Source organism: Cebidichthys violaceus, unplaced genomic scaffold (assembly GCF_023349555.1).
Source record: "Cebidichthys violaceus isolate CVI_PGR_0920_01 unplaced genomic scaffold, fCebVio1.0.p SCAF_114, whole genome shotgun sequence".
Lineage (NCBI taxonomy): Eukaryota > Metazoa > Chordata > Actinopteri > Perciformes > Stichaeidae > Cebidichthys > Cebidichthys violaceus.
In genome coordinates, this window is record NW_027176279.1 from 193,807 (window position 1) to 214,666 (window position 20,860).

The following is a 20,860-nucleotide window of genomic DNA, read 5'->3' on the forward strand; positions in this document are numbered from 1 at the left end:
TCCATAGTCAGTCTGCGTGCCTTTAAGATGGGACACCTTGATACGTGTCCCAATCTGCAGCTTACTGTCCCCAGCAGCTTCCCTCCAAAGACAGAGACACATCTGTGTATCCCCCTGTAGAAGGTCATGTGAAATAATATTTTAATTTCTAATTCTCTGTCTCTTTCTCTCTCTCTCTCTCTCTCTCTCTCTCTCTATATATATATATATATATATATATATATATATATATATATATATATATATATTAATGACGAAAACCATGAAATTGCTAAAAACAATTAACATTGCTAGCTAGATATCTCGGTTAGCAATCGTTAACCGAGATATCTATTCAAGCCGCCGCCAATTCACGTATGTGTGTATATACACACATACGTGAATTGGCGGCGGCTTGAAATAAGGCGTTGGGGGCTTAGTCCAGAGAAGTTTTTGTAACGCCATTCTGAAATAATACAATACACACAAAGTTATAGGATAAGTTAAGGAGTAGGCCAGTAGCCTACACGTTTTTATCTGTAACATTTCTTTTATTTCACAGTGTGTTGCCTCTTTAGCACATTATTATTAGAAACTAGTGTTTCGTATTAAAGAGTTCTTACAGTTTACCTAAAACAAGAGATAGATGTTTGATATTTGGAAATAACGATTGCTAACCGAGATATCTAGCTAGCAATGTTAATTTGTGACTGGCAAAGAAACAAAAACAAAACACATACACACACACACACACACACAAGGTCCAAAGCGGTGGGATGAAAAGGCTCAGTGACTGCACAGATGTTCTCTGTGGTACGCTGTGTCCAGCCTGATGCAAGTTGTAAGAGGTGACTGTTGCTCTTTTCAAAATGTGATGATTCAAATCGTAAGTTAACCTATAAATTATCGAGTGATATTAAGAAAACATGTCACAAATTAGCCTATGTCTCAAAGTTGTTTTTTTTAAAGATGAATGAAATTGCCAGAATTTTTTGAAACATTATGGCTATATCTTGCTTAGCAATCGGTATTTCCAAACAGAAGTCATCTGTCATCTGTCTGAAACTATGTGTTTCTATTTCCAAATTTAGTTTGGAGGACAAAGCCTCCAAAGCCAAATTTCCTCATGTTTTCTTGTGTTGTGGTGGTATAGGAGCACCCCAGGTGGTGGCCTGGGAGTTTGACTCTACTGTTGCGGTACCAGCGTCAACTGAAAAGAATGTATTGGCCACAGTTTCGGAAGGGAAGAGTTTGCCACTAAATTTAATGAGGGCGGTATCTATTCCATGACCTTCTCCAATCAGATCTGGGCATTCAACGGCCGGCGGGCCATACCCGGCCCGTTGGCTGTGGGACGTCAATGGGAAATTAGGAATAAAATGTAAATAATTGTACATCATGCACGGAATACAGCTGTATTGCTTTTATTTTGAAGGCGACTGTTGCTGTTTTATAATTGTGTATCTCAATTTACGTACGTTAGTATGTTCGTGGATGTGTGCGAGCAGCAGCGTCACTGCAATCACATTCCCCCGGAAGAGGACCGGTGTATCAGCCGGCCGTATCACAGCCGAGTCGGCAACCGGATTCAGCCCGACATGTTTCTTCCGCCATGCCGAGCTTACGCCGGAGCTGGGCCAGGTCATTTTGGATACGTGGGATGTGTTGAGCGGACACAGACATCTGAGGCTTTGCTAGCTAAACTGCAAAAGCAACACGCTCAGAAGACATTGGTTCTCTTTGGATCGACCTCCATATGTGAACAAACCTTCTCCGTGATGAAGTTTAACAAATTCAGATCCAGATCCTCTCTCACTGACGATCAGCTGTCAGCTGTTCTTCACATCTCACCTCACACATTCAACCTGACTTCAGAGCATCGTTCACTGAACTGAAGAACTGAACATGAGGTCACAGGACTATAAACAATAGTAATAAAAGTACAAATTTATCAGAAACATGATCCCTGTCAGTGTTTTACTATTATATATGGATATTACATATTTGTTTGGATCATTATTCCTGCTGCAGATGTTTCAGGTGGAGCTCATTTTTACTCCCTTATACTCTGTTGTTAGTTAGGAAGAGTTTGGAAAATTGTAATGTGCAAGTAGCACTTAAGCTGCCAGACTCAAGTAAAGTACCTTGAATTTGTACATGAGTACAGTACTTAAGCAAATATACTTAGTTACATTCCACCACTGATCATAATATTTACTCTTACCACTCGCAGCTTATCAAAACCATACAATTTACTGCTTTTTATAAAGGGTTGGAATAATATTGAGCAGGATTGAGTTCAGTCTCTCAGTCTCTAATGTCGCCCCTTGGGAAAAATAATTCTACTTCTACTTCTACTACTACTACTACTACTCCTACAAATACCACTACTGTTACTACTAGTACTACTACTACTTTTAATATGACTATATATTATATGAATACTTTTATGACTAATACTATGTATAGTACAACTACCACTTTTACTGCTACTACTACAACTGCTATTACTACTACTATTACTGCAACTACTACTACTACTACTACTACTGTTACTACTAAAACTACTAATAGTTATACTACTTCTACTATTACTACTACTACTACCACTACTACTATAACTTTGACAGTAAAATCGTTTAGCTTCAAGCTTTTCCTGCATTGTAATTCAGCTCTTAGCTTCTTTAGATAATACAGTTTAGCTTCCGACAGTTTTCAGCAGTACAGTTCAAGCTTTTCAATCTGAAAAGAAAGTGAAGCTGTTGGACAAAGGTAGTGCAGTAAAAGTACAATATTTTCCTCTTGGCTCTGTGTTAATGAATCTAGGGCCTGAAACAATTTAAGGTTTGACTGTATAAATAGTTTAAAAAATGGAAAGAATTCTCAAAATTCTAAAAGATTATCCACCTTGAACTGCTGAGTCAAGCAGAAGCAGTGATGAGGTGAGTATTAGACATTATAAACCCAGAGCAAAAGTGTATAAAATCAACTGTGACAAAGTACTCTTGCTTTATGGTTAAAGAGCACGTTTATATATTTTGATGTGTACATGTTGTATGAAAAGTAAAAGACATGATGTATCAATTTTTTTTGACTCTTGAATTTCCAAGTACCCTTAAACGCCTCATCTTAACCTCACTCCGGAACTAAACAGACCTTCTACATTGTTCTCTTGAGTCTTGACCGGTGAGTAACAAAGTGTGTTTCTATACTCAACGTGAAAAATTAAGCTTTCTCATTTACAATGGCATTGCAATTGGGTTCTAACTCAAACAAGATTCAAATTTAGCAAGAAGAGCAAACTTTTTCCCGGTGAATCAAAGTAAAACTGTGTTATTGACTTGCTAATACTAGCGAAGTGCTAACGCTAGCATAGCTGCTAACGCTAACGTTCGTCATACAGAGAGGCGAAGTCCGGCTCTTTCCGGTTGACCACGTGACCCTAAACTTTGTTTATACTCTCGCTTCGCGCCGTAGCGCGAGCTCCTAGCATGAACTGAGGCGTTTATACTCTATGCTAAGCGCTGCATTATTCTCAAAAACGCCAGAGGGCAAACAAATAAAATTAACTTGAAGAATTAAAAAGACAACATGTGTAAGTCATATATATGCTCATATACTGTAGGTGTACCAAAACCGCCATAATCAAACATCTACAATGAAGAGGCTTTGTAATTATCTGTCAACTCATATCTCATATTCATGGACTACTTTATTGCCTTAATACAAACACTGTAAAGAAATTGTCAAGTATTACATGCGTTATGAAGAAACAAAGGCTGCAAAATATTTACTTATATTGAGATTTTGAAGACCTGTTTCGAAAGCATCTAAAACAAATTGGCCTATTTTGTATTATCCCTAGACATGTAAAGTGTACATGTAAGTGTTAAACTACCAAACGCCACGTCCACTTGCTGGGCCTACGGGCACCACGTGCCGGCCGTGACTGTGGAATTTTCTGAATGAATTACACATATGATGTTTGTCAATGTAAAATATTAATTTCTAAGTCAAGAACATAGCATTTTGTTGTCAAAGTGTTGAACTGTAAGACTGTAAAAAAGACTGTACTTGCATGAACAACAGGTATTTCCCATTCTTTGCTGATAAAAACAGTAGCAGGATAAAACACATGTTAGATAGGTACATTTGTAGATGAATGTAGCTAAGTTACCTAGCTAGCTAGCTAGCTAGCCACGGTAACGACCGTGCGGCTGACCTGCATGATGCTAGACCAGAGATGTAGTTCACTGATCGGTTTCACACAAAACTAAATGATACTATGACAAATGTATGACGATCTGAGACTTTCTTGACTTGCAAAATTAAATATTAAAATCACAAACATATGTGTAATTCATGGCACAATTCAAACGGGATGAAATATACATTTATCTCTCACAGTTAGCTGCTATACATAGTATTTATAAAGTCCCACAGGACACGGCAAGGGCGTGACTTCATCTCTCTATTAACTGACAAGAAACCAGTAAGCTAATTAACGGGTTATTTCTAATATAAAACAAGTCATTTTCATCAACTTAACAAACTATCCTGACAACAATATGAAGCAGTAATGTTTGCTGTGGTAACGGTACAGTCAGTGTTATATAACGTCCATAAATATTTGGACATTGACACAATTTTCATCATTTTGGCTCTGTACACCACCACAATGGATTTGAAATGAAACAATCAAGATGTGCGTCAAGTGCAGACTTTCAGCTTTAATTTGAGGGTATTTACATCCAAATCAGGTGAACGGTGTAGGAATTACAACACATTTTATATGTGGCCCCTCCTTTTTAAGGGACCAAAAGTAATTGGACAAACTAACATAATCATCAATGTAATTGTCACTTTTAATACTTGGTTGCAAATCCTTTGCAGTCAATGACAGCCTGAAATCTGGAACCCATAGACATCACCAGACGCTGGATTTCATCCCTGGTGATGCTCTGCCAGGCCTCTACTGCAACTGTCTTCAGTTCCTGCTTGTTCTTGGGGCATTTTCCCTTCAGTTTTGTCTTCAGCAAGTGAAATGCATGCTCAATTGGATTCCGGTCAGATGATTGACTTGGCCATTGCAGAACATTCCACTTCTTTGCCTTAAAAAGCTCTTTGGTTGCTTTCGCAGTATGCTTCGGGTCATTGTCCATCTGCACTGTGAAGCGCCGTCCAATGAGTTCTGAAGCATTTGGCTGAATATGAGCAGATAATATTGCCCGAAACACTTCAGAATTCATCCTACTGCTTTTGTCAGCAGTCACATGATCAATAAATACAAGGGAACCAGTTGCATTGGCAGCCATACATGCCCACGCCATAACACTACCTCCACCATGCTTCACTGATGAGGTGGTATGCTTTGGATCATGAGCAGTTCCTTCCCTTCTCCATACTCTTCTCTTCCCATCATTCTGGTACAAGTTGATCTTTGCCTCATCTGTCCATAGGATGTTGTTCCAGAACTGTACAGGCTCTTTTAGATGTTTTTTTGGCAAACTCTAATCTGGTCTTCCTGTTTTTGAGGCTCACCAATGGTTTACATCTTGTGGTGAACCCTCTGTATTTACTCTGGTGAAGTCTTCTCTTGATTGTTGACTTTGACACAGATACGCCTACCTCCTGGAGAGTGTTCTTGATCTGGCCAACTGTTGTGAAGGGTTTTTCTTCACCAGGGAAATAATTCTTCTGTCATCCACCACAGTTGTTTTCCGTGGTCTTCCAGGTCTTTTGGTGTTGCTGAGCTCACCAGTGCGTTCTTTCTTTTTAAGAATGTACCAAACAGTTGATTTGGCCACACCTAATGTTTTTGCTATCTCTCTGATAGGTTTGTTTTGATTTTTCAGCCTAATGATGGCTTGCTTCACTGATAGTGACAGCTCTTTGGACTTCATATTGAGAGTTGACAGCAACAGATTCCAAACACAAATACCACACTTGAAATGAACTCTAGACCTTTTATCTGCTCCTTGTCAATGAAATAACGAGGGAATAACACACACCTGGCCATTGAACAGCTGAGCAGCCAATTGTCCAATTACTTTTGGTCCCTTAAAAAGGAGGGGCCACATATAAAATGTGTTGTAATTCCTACACCGTTCACCTGATTGGCACGTAAATACCCTCAAATTAAAGCTGACATCTTGATTGTTTCATTCAAAATCCATTGTGGTGGTGTACAGAGCCAAAATGATGAAAATTGTGTCAATGTCCAAATATTTATGGACCTAACTGTATAACAGTAACTACTGCCAGTGCTTTATATTGTTTTGTTTTTCCCTTATAGGAAACAAGCCTGGACTTTGAGAGCAACACTGAGATATTATCCCCTGAAAGTCCATCCTCTGGGGACCTTCAAGATGATGTCAAAAGGTTGGACATTGAATTATTATTGAAATGAACATTTCATTAACATTGAAATAAGGAATTCTTCAACTCAAAATGCAGAGAAATCCACTGAAGGGAACATTAACGACACAACCAAATCTTACTTCTTAGTTTCTTCTGCCATTGTCTTCTCTTCACTTGAGCAATCTGGAAAGAATAAAGTTTGGAGAAACACCGTCAAAGCAGAAAGATTGTCTGTGATAGGAAACCGATTCAGTCATGGTGGTTATCACACCCTTACCTAACTCTGACCCGATATGCTTCATGAATCAGCAACCTCCTCTAACACCTCTAACAATGGCGCAGCCCCCCCTCCTCCTCCCCCCGTCTTGAATCAGCGCAAACGTTTGGGGTAAACATGTAATGCCTTTTTAAAGTCCAAACTTTCTAAAAGCGTGACAAAACAGGAAAACTTTGACGGTTCAAACACTTAAACCAGGCGAAGCAACTAATTCTAATGAATAATTCCACTGACACACTACTGTATCAGTTCACATAACTGACAGGGCGCAAATGATTGCGCTAATTGCAGAGAGGTGTCACACTTTTTTTCATTCTATTTCCATTAAAAGTAACGGAGGTAAACACAGAGAGAGAGGGACCTGCTTTTACCGTGTCTGAAGATGAGTGTCGACAGGCCAGAGGTGGGCCGTTCTGAGAAGCTTTACCAAACCCCATACTCTGATTGGCTGAGCAGCTCAGGGGGGCAACGTGACCCCCAAAGTGAGCCCGCTGTCATCATGGAAATTTAAAGAACAGACAATGATGAGATAACGTAAATGTTAATATTCTTATCACTTTCATTATTTCCCCCCATGTTTTAGGGATGCTAGAGGTTTTGACTTGAGTTGTTTTGACCAGAAATAGATTAGCAACCATTTTTCTCAAGCATTTCCATTTGTTGGGCATACTTGTTGATCATTATCAGAGAAAAGACAGATGTGATAGATTGTTTTCGTTCTGACGTTATTTCATGTCTCTTCATACCTTTATCCTTCCCCTCTCTTCCATGCCATCATACTTTTCCTCTCTCGCCATCCTGCACACTCCTTTTCACATTTTCATCGTTCCCTCTCCAGTCCATGTAGATGGAAAGATGGCCTTGTTGATATTGTAGTATGAAACCGGAAAAAAAATCTTTGCATTTCATTTTTTTGTACTTTCTCCGACACTCTTAGACACTCCCAGGTCAGGTGGTGGTCTCTTCAACTCAGAGTGTCAGGTTTCACAGATCATCCAGTCAGAGTTGGTCTTCAATACAACCCCACTCCTGTCCTCTTTCTTTTCTTGATAGCCTAGAGCCTAGAGTTTCGCTCACCAAACCCGTAAGGCACGTGACTATGCTGCCATGGGCAAGTGTGTGACAAATTCATACCTGCTCTCTGAAACGTTTATTGAGGATCAATCGTACATTTGTTAACTAGACATGGGCTATCTAGACATTCTAAATGTTTAGAATGCACATTTCTAGTCACTCTGAACAATCACAGTGACTCAATCAAGAGTGAAATCGACCAGCAATTTCACCTCTGTTGTGACTTCCTGGGCACCACCGCTTTTACGGGTGACAGGTTCCCTGAAAGTCACACGCTGGACGTAGAAGGGTTCTTTACGGGGCAGACACCCTTGCTCTGCTCTATAAGACAAGCTTCCACGCGAAGCACGCAGTAGGACTTTTGACAGACAGCAGTTTGATTCTGCTGTTCCTAGCTCTGGCCAGCAGAGGGCACTCTAGGACCTCTCTTAGAAAATGTCACAGGCCCTTTGAGCAAACTCAAGCTACAGCAGGGACCTCTGACCTCCCATTTGTAGCCACATATCCCCCGTCTACTGTTGAACTTGTCAAGAGTGATTAGGACGTACATTTAAAATGTTTACTTGTATGCATCTCAATCTGTATATTCTTTGTACTTTTAATAGTTTATCAGGTAACTCCTCGTCTCCACCTCAATCCCTATATTTTATGTATTTGTAATAGTTTCATCAGATGTCACTGTGTTTTTACTTCAGAAGATGTTAGACTGCTCCATTAGCCTGCTGGCCTCCAAAATCCCGCTATCACGGGGTTCCTCCACCGCCTCCTCCGTCTCCTCATCCTCCTCCACCGCCTCCTCATCGTGCTCATGTTCTGGACTCAAGTCCATCTCCGTGTGCATGGGGACGGCAGGGTTCGAGGCTCTCAACTGCGCCAGATGCATCACCGTCACCTGATATTTGGCTGCCTTTTGTTGTAGCTCCCGAGCACCACGGTCCAGCTCGAGGTGGCCTTTCATTTTTCAGATGGTGGGGCATGGCCGCACATACTTTCTGACAGAGAGGGCAAGCGTGAACCATCTTTGTGCGAGTCATATCTAGAAAAAAGAAAAGGAAGGAAAAAGAGCCATTTAGATACGGTATTTCATCATGCAATTCGGGGAGAGGCAAACTGTTTGCCTGTTATCTGCTGCTGCTGCCTGCTGAAATGGCGTGGAACCGCCCCGCCCTGAAGTAGAGGAATCGGGGGGCAGTCGCTCCAGCCTTGAAGGCATTCATTCCCCCATGCTCCTCAGTAAATTGCTCAGTATGGCCATCTGTAGGGTTTTTGCTTAGCCTCCAGAACACACCCTTGCTATCAAATCATTCATGCCCACATGACAGCCATGCCATAGGAACAAGCTAAAGCCACCAAACTTGACACACACCTGCTCTGGCTTCATACTAACACGCACACCAAGTTTTAGGAGAATAGCACTAAGTGACCAAGAGCTTTACACAATAGCTCTTGGTAATCTGGGCCTCTTCATCATATATGACGCAGCCTGGGATTTATTACAACGGCCGTCTATGACAGCCATACCAGAGGAAGTAGCTACAAATGCCAAACTTAATACGAAGGTGCCACAAAGTGCTGGGAACACACACACAAAATCTCAGGATTTTAGCACAAACTTGCAAGAAGTTATAGACGATCACCGTTTTGGTGATCGTGGTTATTACCCCTGTACTTAGACAACAGCATATACTAAAGGAAGCAGCTGGAAGCACCAAACTTACCACAAACGTCGTATGGTGGGCTAGAAATACGCTCCCAAAATTTCAGGAGCCTAGCACAAATTTTAAGAAATCCTTACATAACCCTAACCCTACCTCTAACTCTAAACTTAACCTTCTATGACAGCCATGCCAAAGGAACAAGCTAAAGCCACCAAACTTGACACACACCTGCTCTGGCTTCATACTAACACGCACACCAAGTTTTAGGAGAAATGCACCACGTGACCCAGCACTATGTGTAGCGTGCACAGAATGACGTCACACAGGCTCAATCTGGTGCTACACATTTAATGAAAGTGCTCTGTAACATACAAAAATATACATTTAGGTGTACAGTCGCTCCACAGCGCGTTCTACTTCTATCCTGTACAGAGATTCTCATCCTCGCGAGACTTCAGTGTGGCTCTCCGTCACAGACACTGCTTATGTCGCAACACTGACACCTACTGGCGATCCACTGGATCTACTGCCTAACATGTAGCTGATGATAAATAACGCTGTACCCTCAATTTTAACTACAATTAACACTTCCTCCTCATAAACACATAGGAAACATAGTAAACTCTCTTAACTTACATTACACCCAAACAATTATTGTACTTTCTGAACGACATATGACTTGTTGTGCCACATATACACCATCTGGGCCTCTTCATCATATATGATGCAGTCTATGACAGCCATGCTGATTCAGCATTCCAAGTATTGTTCTTCGAATCTTTATTCCACTATTTCTTCCGTCGCGCTTGAATCTCTTCTTCTTCTTCAGTTTTTAAGCTACAGAAACCGTTCAACTCTGTAAATGTTCAGCTCATAATATTTCTAATCTTTCAACTTTTTGAATTATTAAGCTTTTTGCAACCTCATTTCTGTATTTTCAGCAATGTTTTTGCAATTCATTTCAGCCATCGTCTACCCTCTTATATAGTATGTTATAACTGTACGGTGTGTTGATGGCGTTTGTTTACATGCAGGTTGCTGTGAAGCACGTGTGCAGAGACAGAGTGACGGGGTGGGGCTCTCTGGTGAGATCATACATGCAGATATAACTGTTGTATGTGCTGTGGTTCCTCTGGAGGTGGTGATGTTGAAGAAAGTGGGCGGGGCATTCGACGGCGTGGTGCGTCTGCTGGACTGGTGGGAGTAGGCGGACGGCTGGCTGATGGTGATGGAGCGTCCCGAGCTGAGCCAGAACCTGTTCGACTACATCACGGAGCGCGGCGCGCTGGACGAGGCGGCTGCGCGCGGCTTCTTCCTGCAGGTGCTGGAGGCGGTGCGTCATTGCTACAGCTGCAGCATTATCCACCGAGCCATCAAGGACGAGAACCTGCTGGTGGACCTGAGGACCGGGCAGCTCAAACTGATCGACTTTGGCTCGGGGGCCCTCCTCAAAGACGAGGCTTTCACCGAGTTCACTGGTGAGTCCGATCAGCTGAGAGAATCTGAAGAGCTGTGGGGATTGTTTCTGAAAATCTAGACGTTTTAAAATATCGGAAAGGTGTTTTGGGTCAGTGACTACCGTCCCATCATGCACCGGTTCTGTAATGTCGTCAGCGTCTCCGGGAGTATTTTCCCGCACGATGGTGATCCGTCACTTCCTGCTCCACTCTGACACACACTGTACCTGTAGTGATGTAACTCTCCTCCCTCCAGGCACGCGGGTGTATGGTCCTCCGGAGTGGATCCGGTTCCATCGGTACCATGGTCGCTCGGCCACAGTGTGGTCTCTTGGCGTGCTGCTGTACAACATGGTGTGCGGGGACATCCCCTTCCAACAGGACAAGGAGATCCTGAGAGGACGGATCTACTTCAGACGCATCATCTCCTCAGGTGAGCCGGAGCGTGACGAGATCACGCGACCAGGTTTTTACATCGACGTTTGAACAAAACCAGAGATGAGTGTTCTTCATCTCCTCCTTGTTTGTTTTTACTTCAGAGTGCCAGCAGCTGATTGGCTGGTGCCTGAGCCAGCAGCCGTCAGACCGGCCGACCCTGGAGCAGATCCTCCTCCACACGTGGGTGACTGGCAGCGACGGGCAGCGCACGGACGCCGCCAACGCCGCCAACGCCGCCAACCCCATCACACCTGACTCCTCCCCCAGCCAGCAGAGCCTCTGATTGGTCAGCGTTTGGCTGCTGGGAAGAGTTTATTTTTTTTTTGTGCTCCACAGCGACCCCCTGCTGTTCACGGGGGACGGAGCAGTTCCTCGTAGAGGCTCGACGCTCGTCGAGGGTTCATGTTCAGAGTGCCTTGAGTTTGAAAAGCTGCAGATCAGGAGTCGGAAAAGATATGTTTTTTTGAATATGTCTGCTCCCCTCTTCAGGTAAAGCTTTATTTTTCTACAGTGTCGGTTCATGGAGACGGTTGGTTGATTGTTTCTGTTGTTAAATGTTCTGTGTTGATAAACTACAACGTCTTCTCTCTGCCCTCGGTCTCTGGGTGTTAAATGCACGGTCAATGCAAATATTCAGTATTATATTTGTGTGTGTATATATATATTTTTTTATATATATATTTTGTACATTCTGTTATATTTCTTTAGTAAAGAGACATTCCTCATCATTTGTTTATTTATTTAAGTTGTCGAACTTTTCTAAAATGTTTTTACTTTTTGTAAAAATTTTTCTTTTTTTTCCTGAAAACGGGAATAAAATCAGAATCAGGATTCCTCACATTCTGATTCTGTTAGTTCATGTTAGTTCAAACAATTTTTTCATAAAACTTGTTTGTATATAAACTGATTTTCTGTGTGATTTTGTGTGTCTTTTACCTAAAAAAAAATACATAAATAATGAAGTCTCTAATAGAGGAGCAAAATACATGAATTTGAACTTTTGTTTAAGACCGCCCTGAACAAACACTTAATGTTGTGACTATTTAATTGATAATGAAATGAACAATATAGGAAGACACAACTCTTTATTTCTCATTTCAAGGGTTAAAGAAGTCTCATAGTCTTCCATTAAGGCAACGAATGTTGAAATCGCTGAATAACTGAATATAACAATATAATTTATTGATGATTTAATTGCTGAATTGAAGGTAATCCATTTAATAATCATTGAAGCTCCACGAAATGGGCAAACAAACCCCTCAGTGAACACGTGGACAGCATTGGTGTTAATCAGTGATGGTAAAGAAGTAAACTCTTATATTTTAAGCAGCACGTTCTGTGATTATTTTGTGCACATGTGTTGTAGTAATAGCTGGTTGTTGTAGTCACTGCTTGAATTCAAACCGTCACTGTTCACTCTGAATGTGGATCGGTACTTTGACTGGAGGACACACATGACACCCAGAAACATCCCGAAGAACAGAGAAAACAGACCCCACCACACACTTCTAGTGGGCCATAAGAGATCATTGAGAGAGCATTGACCAATGAATATTTCACAATTATGAAATCACTATTATGGATGATTACAAACAGTACTACGCCTCACACGGGACACCATTATGTTGAAGTTTGAGCTGGTCTGGTTGTTAGGAAATGACAAATATAATAAATGTTATCAATAGAACTCAATGTTTAAAAACATTAGATTTCAATAATAATGGGGAACCACAATGATGTTGGTTCAGTAGTTCAAAAAGGAATGAAAATGTCTACTAAAAGTAATTATTTATTATCAAAATGATACAATGTAATTAACAGGAAATCACATTTTTTACCAAAGGAAACTTTCAGCCATTTAAGGTAGACTCATAACATTGCTAATACTAAACTATCAATTTGTAACTTTGATTAATATTCAAATGAACAAGAACCAAATACCACCATATCAACAGCTGATAAATTGAAGTATTTTAGAGTTCCTGACTAGTAGTAGTAGTAGTAGTAGTCGTAGTTAGTAGCTGTAGCTGCTGATGTTAACACATCTATCGGAAATCATGAGAAAACACCGACAGCATTAATCTGATATACATCTCAGCCTGTCCTGGTTGTCATGGAAACATTCCTATGTCTGCAGTCAGTCAGCAGCTTCTTGTGAAATCAGATATAATCAGTTTCACACAACCGCAGTTCGGAAAGATGTGAATATGATCTGTAAAACTAAAGACGAGTCTCAGTAAAGCTCCACCTCGTCCTGTACGCAGACATAAACTGAGGACAGCACATGAGACAATCAGAGAGACAGACGGGCAGAGAGACGGTCCACCTGGACGTCATGGATCACCTGTTGATGATGCTGCTGTTGTTGTTGTGGATCTCAGGTAGGACTCTGAATTAGAGATGATGTGTTTTATTACAATATTTCTGTTGTATCTTTAAATCAGAGAACACACACACACACACACACACACACACACACGGGTCAACCACAAATAACTCTTTTCAAATTGGATGTAATGCATATTTGTGAACAATGTGTTTAAACTCACAAAATAAGGTCTCATTTGTTCACTTTTCAAAGTGGTTAAATATATTTTTAACAGTATTTTTTAACTTCATCTAAAAAATGTCAGGTGGCACCACCACATATTTGTAAAAATATATATATATATATATATATATCTATTTCCCTACTATTCATTATCACTAATACTTTGACAAGTATCCCTCAGAGTGTCTACAATGCCAAACACATACTTATTTTGTAAATGTCTTATTTTGATATTTTCATAAAGTAACACACAAAAGTGATTTAAAAGTATCCAAATGCATTCATCAAACGTATTAACATTACATATAACATTAAATTAAAACGCTCAGCAACTGGAATGCAACACTACTACAGACTAAATACAAATGGATTGTGAACAAATACAGGTTTGAATTTGATTTAAAAAAATACTTGAATGATTTTGAAACTTGTGACAAAATATTTCAAAACGTGTTGAACCATGTAAGGTCAACATTTCAGGTATAAACACACGGAAGAAACAATAAAACTGAAAAACTATTTCATTGAAATTTCACAAAACAGTTCAAGATTATTACAATCAAATAGAAAACTTCTTACTGAAAAATATAAATCGATGTGTTATTAATTATTGACTGCATGAACTGTACCGGCCTCCATGTTTAAATAAAAACACCACGAAAGTTTCCTCTTGGTTTAGAAAACGTGATGATGTTTCCTGAACTTTGTCAAATCGAACACATTAAAGTTAAAAATCCCCCAAAAATGAATCTAATCATAAGTCATTGATTATAATTGTAGTAAATCAATATTCCTGTAATGAATGTATATTCAGTAATGGTCTCTGTGTGCAGTGTTTTATAGTGTTGGTGGTAGAGTCCTCCATAGATTCACACTCATGACTAATAGACAGGAAACGATGCAGCATGTGATCAGTGATATCAGCCTCACTGTTTCCTGTTCACTCTCCTACAGACGGATCAGAGCAGCGTCACGTTACTGCTAATGCTGACTCAACAGTTCCTGCTGATGCTGCTTCATATTAAAACACCTCAACAAGACAATCACAATGGGAGCTTTTATTGTGAAGAACTCACAGGAAACACAATGTATTCATCACTGAAATCATGACTCACTGCCTCTATATATATATATATATATACCTTATATAGATACATACATAGAATTATGGATATATTTATATATATACATACATTTATTTGTGTGTATATATATATACACACACACGTACATATACATACATATATTTAAAAATGATGGCAATAAAGTGACACTTAATATATTTGAATAGATTTTAAGTTTGATAAAAAAAAATTGAATAAATTAAAAAAAGAGTATATATAATAATAAGTATATCCAAATCAATTTCTAAAGCAAAACTGATTTATATTTACTAAGTATCGGAGAAAAAGTAATTTTGATTTACTCAATATCTGGGTGAACTTGATTTGGTTTTACTAATCCTCTGAAGGAAATTTAATTATATTTACTGATTATTTGAGATAAATTGATAAAAGCTTACTAAATATCTGGATAAACGACCAGTCACGCTGCCAATATTCTCAACGACACAGTTAAAGACTGTCAGAGGTGAATTTAATGATGAAATATTATACAAAACTTATAAAAAACTTACATTTCTGGTCTGTTTCTCTGCTGCGTTGGTGCTCAGCCTTCTGGTATCTCCGGACCGGGTAGCCTACCTTTGGACTACTGGAACAAAAAAATAAAATCACTCTTCTTCCACCTTAGCTAGACTAAAGTTAGCATATAGCAGACACCTGTAACGCCTGGAAGGGTGGAGCCAATCGAGGGCAGAGTAGGGGGCGGGTCTTTCCACAAGGCATTATGTCCCCTCCATTTACTGCCTGATAATAATCAATATAATATGCTGTTATCATAAGTAGTAGTGAGCTAATGACTGCTTCTGTCTGAAAGCTTCTCACACTGAAGTACACTCAAACAACACAAAGCTTGTTGTGATTGTATGTAATGGTGTGTGTGTGTTGGAGAAGTTTGGATGTGAGCTGCTATCTTCTTAACTTTGGACATTTGTCTTTTGTTAGCCCCTTCCCTCAGGATGCTCTGCCTTCTGAGGGAAGGGGCTGAATAAGAATTACAAATTAAATTAAAGCTGCAAGCAGCATTGATCGGGCCCTCGCAACGTCACACACGTCGAGGGTACTGGCAGGACTCTGGTTGATGCGGCAATAAATTTCTGTGACCATCATACACTGCATGCACAAGTTAGATGATATTTCCTGCGTCGACCAGCAGCATAGCAAGACCATGTTGCCAGGTCTTAAGCCTCAAATGTTTTGAGTGTACCTCCGATACAATCATAAATGTAAGCCTGTTAAGATCATTAAGAAAATGAACGTGTGAATGTGCTTCAGTATTTGTAACATAACAGACTGTCAGGTTACTGGGATGGAGTTCAACTCCCTGCAGTGTCCTACTGATTGTATTTGGACTTACATGAAAGTTAACAGAACAGCAGTGTCATTTGTTTTTACTTTAACACTTTAATTTAACACTGTTTTCATTTTAAGCTCTTCTGTAACTTTAGATTGTAGTGTGAAGCATTCATTGTAACATTTAACCTGATTCTCATGTAGAAGCTCTAGACAGATCATTTATACTAATGCCCACTGACATGGTTTGAAAAACACTGTTGATTAACTTTTGTTCTCCAAGCATCTTAGTTTGCACATATTTAGATCAGAGAAGTCTTTTTCTCATGGTGTGTCCACAAACCCTTTTTTTAAGATCAGTGTTCGGGCCGCTGTTATTATAGAATCCTGCTTACGTCCGTGGTTGCCAGTAGGTGGCGCTATGACTATGAGTTAATATTGGCATGCAGATGCCCTAAAATCATGACAGTAATCAAGCATGTCAACTTTGGGACAGTTTTGACAAAGTACAGTTGAGTTACAACAGCTTGATGGATGATGGCGAACCATGTAAAATGGCTGCTACACCAAGTCCATGTTGTTTGATGAAACCTCAAGCTTTTAGTAACTTTTAATCGCTATGGTCTTTAGATTGTTCTGACCAAATTCTAAGTTGATCGGATTAATTCACTAGGAGGAGTTCGTAGTACAGCACATGGAAATGGAAAAAAACAGGAGAAATTCATACAAAATTCAAAATGGCTGACTTCCGGTTGGGTTTAGAACATGAACCCCTAAGACTTTTTGTTAAGTCTACATGTGATACATCTGCTTACCAAATTTTATACAGCTAGGTGAAACGTACTGCGAGGGCTGCATCGTCAAAAAATTGTAGGGGGCGCTATCGAGCCAACTTGCCGCTCTGAAGCATTAAAATGACATCAGATAACTACATTCAGGATTTTAAATGTGTTTGACAAGTTTGGTTACGTTTTGAGCATTTTTAGCCCCTCAAAAACACTTTTGTTTTTCGTGGCGAAGAATGCGTCGCCACGGCAACGGCCTTTCACGAAACAACAACCTTTGAGTAACTTTTCATCACAAAGATCTTTAGATTGTACTGACCAAATTTGAAGTCGATCTGATTAATTCCCTAGGAGGAGTTCGTTAAAGTAGAGCCCCTGGAAATGTCTAAAATGACACTAGAAATTCATACAAATTTCAAAATGGCTGACTTCCGGTTGGGTTTAGGGCATGGCCCCAAGAGACTTTTATTTAAGTCCACATGTGATACATGTGCCTACCAAATTTTGTTCATCTATGTGAAACGTACTGCGAGGGCTGCTTCGTCGAAATTTTGTAGGGGGCGCTATTGAGCCGATTTAACACTCTGATTGAATAAAATCATATTATAGAACTACATTTTGGCCTTGTGATCTGTGTGTCAAGTTTGCTTGTGTTTCGAGCTTTTTTAACCTCTCCAAATGACCATCGTTTTTCACGGCGAAGACTGCGTTACCACGGCAACGGCGTTCGACGAAACATCAAAAGCTTAGAGAACTGGCATTATGAACTTCTTACATTTGTGTGGAACAAATTTGATGTTGATCTGATTTTCCAACTTAGAGAAACAAGCCAAAGTATAAAGACTTTAACTTACTGTTGCCAGTAGGTGGCGCTATGACTATGATTCAAAATTGGCTTGCAGATGTCTTCAGGCCTGGAGTTTAATCAAACATGTGAAATCTGGTAAAGATCTGATGATGCGGAGTCGAGTTACATCAGTTTATTCGTTCATGGCGAAGGATCGAAATTCGCAGAGCCGCCACGTCGCCACGCTTTGACAACTTCCTACAATTTTCACAATGAAGCATTATCAAGGTCTTAAGGCTTTTGTGACAAAATTTGAGAGGGATCCGATTAATCTGTGAGCAGTAGGGTGTCAAAGTACACAACCTATGACTTCCTGTTGCCACTAGGTGGCGCTATTACTATGATTCTAAATTGTCATATACATGTGTTCAGGGTCAAGATGTTATGACATCTGAGAAATTTGGAGCAGATTAGGCAATGTACAGCCAAGTTACAACAACTTCCTGTTTCATGGCAAATGGTGTTTTTTTGCCGCCACGCCACGGACACATAGTTCGATAACTTTTTGATCTTTGAGTATCGTTTCACTGCCAAGGTCTCAAGAGCATACTGACCAAATCTGAAGGCAATCGGGTTTAATCTCTTGGAGGAGTTTGTTAAAGTACGGTGCCTTGAAACGGTCCAAAAACGTCATAAAATTCAAAATGGCCGACTTCCTGTTTGGTTTAGGATATACCTCCTTTTGACTTTTTTGTACGTCCCATCACGTTCCACACACCTACCAAATTTCATACAGCTAGGTGAAACCCAAAGTTGGGGCTACTCTGTAGGGGGCGCTATCGAGCCAAAATGTCATGCCGCAGCTGGACACCCCAATAATACTAGAATTTTCACCACGATTGAATTTTGTGCCAAATTTCAAAAGATTCCCAGTATCCCAAGCACCTCCTTTTTGCGATGAAACTGGTACGATAATAATAATAATAATAATAAAAAACATTAGAATAACAATAGGTCCTCCGCTCCGACTACGTCGGTGCTCGGGCCCTAATTAAAGCTGCGAGCAGCGATGAACGGGCCCTCGCCTCCTCCCGCACGTCGGTGGTGCCGGCGGGACTCCGGCTTGCGCGGCCACCTGATGCTGGAAAATGCAAATAGTCCACCGCTTCCTGTGTCCACTGTGTGGCGCTACAGAACACGCTCAAACATGTATTATGTTGCTCTATAACAACTGTAAACCACATCGTGTAAAAGTCATGTCAATCGAATGCTGTTTGTCAGAAAGCGCAGATTTCCTTTCGCCAGCAGGTGGCGCTGTGAGTATTAGGGGATATGAGCTTGTAGACATCCTCAGGCAGTTCAGCTATTGGAAGAGAAATAGAGTTGCATGATGTTTGGACAATGATCAAAAAGATGAGTGGGAAAAGAAAATCAGTTAAAATCCCAGTTTTGATAGATGGAGACTATCGGGCAATTACAAACGAGGAGAAAGCTGAGTTATTGGGGAAGAAGTTTGCAAATGTTCATAGCGGACGCCATTTACATGAGATGCACAGACAGAGAAAAGAAGAAATTTTAGCAGCAAATACAGAAGTTAAAAAGAAAAAGGTCAATGAAGGAACACCTCTAGATATGGAGTTTACAATACAGGAGCTGAAAACAGCGTTGGAGGGAAGTGGGTATACTGCTCCAGGTCAAGACCAACTATGCTACGCTATGTTTAGACAATTACCAGAAGAAGCCTTGGAAATAATTCTAAAATTATTTAATAAGATTTGGAGGGAAGGTGTAATGCCAAGCAGCTGGAAGAGTGCTTTGATTCTACCTTTTGGTAAACCTGGTAAAGACCTAGCAAATGCTGGCAATTACAGACCAATAGCACTGACATCTCACTTGTGCAAGTGGATGGAAAAGATAGTTACGCGCAGATTAACTTATTTTATAGAACAAAGGGGCTTGCTAAATAAATCTCAGAATGGTTTTCGTAAAGGTAGATCGACACTTGACGCTTTAATAAAAGTCAGTAACGAGGCAGAGAAAGCAATAAGTATGAAGGAGATTATGGCTATAGTTTATTTTGATATAGAGAAAGCATATGACTCCATGTGGAGAGGGTCTACTGATTAAAATGTATAGAATAGGTATTGGTGGAAGGATGTATAACTGGATATTGGATTTCTTGTCAAGTCGATCATTCAAGGTAAAAGTTGGAGATGCTGTTTCAGATGAATTCAATATTGAAAATGGGATCCCTCAAGGTAGTGTTATTAGCCCTATATTATTTAATATTATGATAAATGACATCTTTATGGATATTGACAGAAATATTGGCTCCTTACTCTATGCTGATGATGGAGCGATATGGAAAAGGGGAAAACATATTAGACAAGTGATCAGTAGCATCCAAAAGGCTATATTTAATGTTGAAAAATGGTCATATGACTGGGGGTTTAAGATGCCTGTTGCTAAGTCCTGCTACATGATAATTACCAGAAAGAGAAATATAAACAATACTCATCTTAAATTATATGGACAAAGTATGGAGAGGGTGGCAGAGTTTAAATATTTAGGTTTATGGTTTGATGAAAAATGTTTGTGGAGAACTCATATTAAGCATATCGAAACTAAATGTAAAAAGGTGCTTAATGTTATGAGAGCAGTTTCTGGTCATGAATGGGGAGCAGACAAACGGTCACTAATGGATATCTATAGGGCCATTATACGATCAAGTATAGATTATGGATGTATGGTGTATGGAGCAGCTGCTAAGAGCACATTAGAAAAGTTAGATATAATTCAGTTCAGAGCTCTGAGACTTAGCTTGGGTGCAATTAAATCTACCCCAAACAACGCTCTTCTAGTGGAAGCTGACGAACTGCCATTGAGCTTAAGACGTTCAAAACTAGCTCTGGCATATTGGGTGAAGCTAAAGGGATCAGGAGAGGAACTTCCCACAACTAATGTGCTGTGTGAATGCTGGGAATACACCCGAATTAAAGGCAAAGGGTTTGGTTGGACAGTCAGTGCAATAGCCAAAGAATATGGTTTAAATGGGTTACAGTATGGTCCCAATGCAATGT

General features: G+C 40.1%; 1 protein-coding gene across 2 annotated transcripts; it reads left to right on the forward strand.

Annotated features, from left to right (window-relative positions):
- The first annotated feature begins 3,075 nt into the window (after window positions 1-3,075).
- Window positions 3,076-11,959, forward strand: LOC137868505 (serine/threonine-protein kinase pim-3-like). 2 transcript variants are annotated; one of them, XM_068705319.1, is made up of 5 exons: window positions 3,076-3,165; window positions 6,275-6,360; window positions 10,487-10,826; window positions 11,062-11,238; window positions 11,345-11,959. In XM_068705319.1, the coding sequence occupies exons 3-5, from the start codon at window positions 10,571-10,573 to the stop codon at window positions 11,524-11,526; spliced, it is 615 nt and encodes a 204-aa protein (XP_068561420.1). In that variant the 5' UTR covers window positions 3,076-3,165; window positions 6,275-6,360; window positions 10,487-10,570; the 3' UTR covers window positions 11,527-11,959. The 2 variants fall into 2 exon arrangements, with proteins under 2 accessions (XP_068561420.1, XP_068561421.1); XM_068705320.1 differs by lacking the exon at window positions 3,076-3,165 and adding an exon at window positions 3,494-3,574.
- Window positions 11,960-20,860: the final 8,901 nt, after the last annotated feature.

Coding starts and splice junctions, on each gene's coding strand:
- LOC137868505 (XM_068705319.1), top strand. CDS start 10,571: ATGGTGATGGAGCGTCCCGAGCTGAGCCAGAACCTGTTCGACTACATC. Junction 10,827..11,061: donor GGCTTTCACCGAGTTCACTG/GTGAGTCCGATC, acceptor TCCTCCCTCCAG/GCACGCGGGTGTATGGTCCT. Junction 11,239..11,344: donor CAGACGCATCATCTCCTCAG/GTGAGCCGGAGC, acceptor TTTTTACTTCAG/AGTGCCAGCAGCTGATTGGC.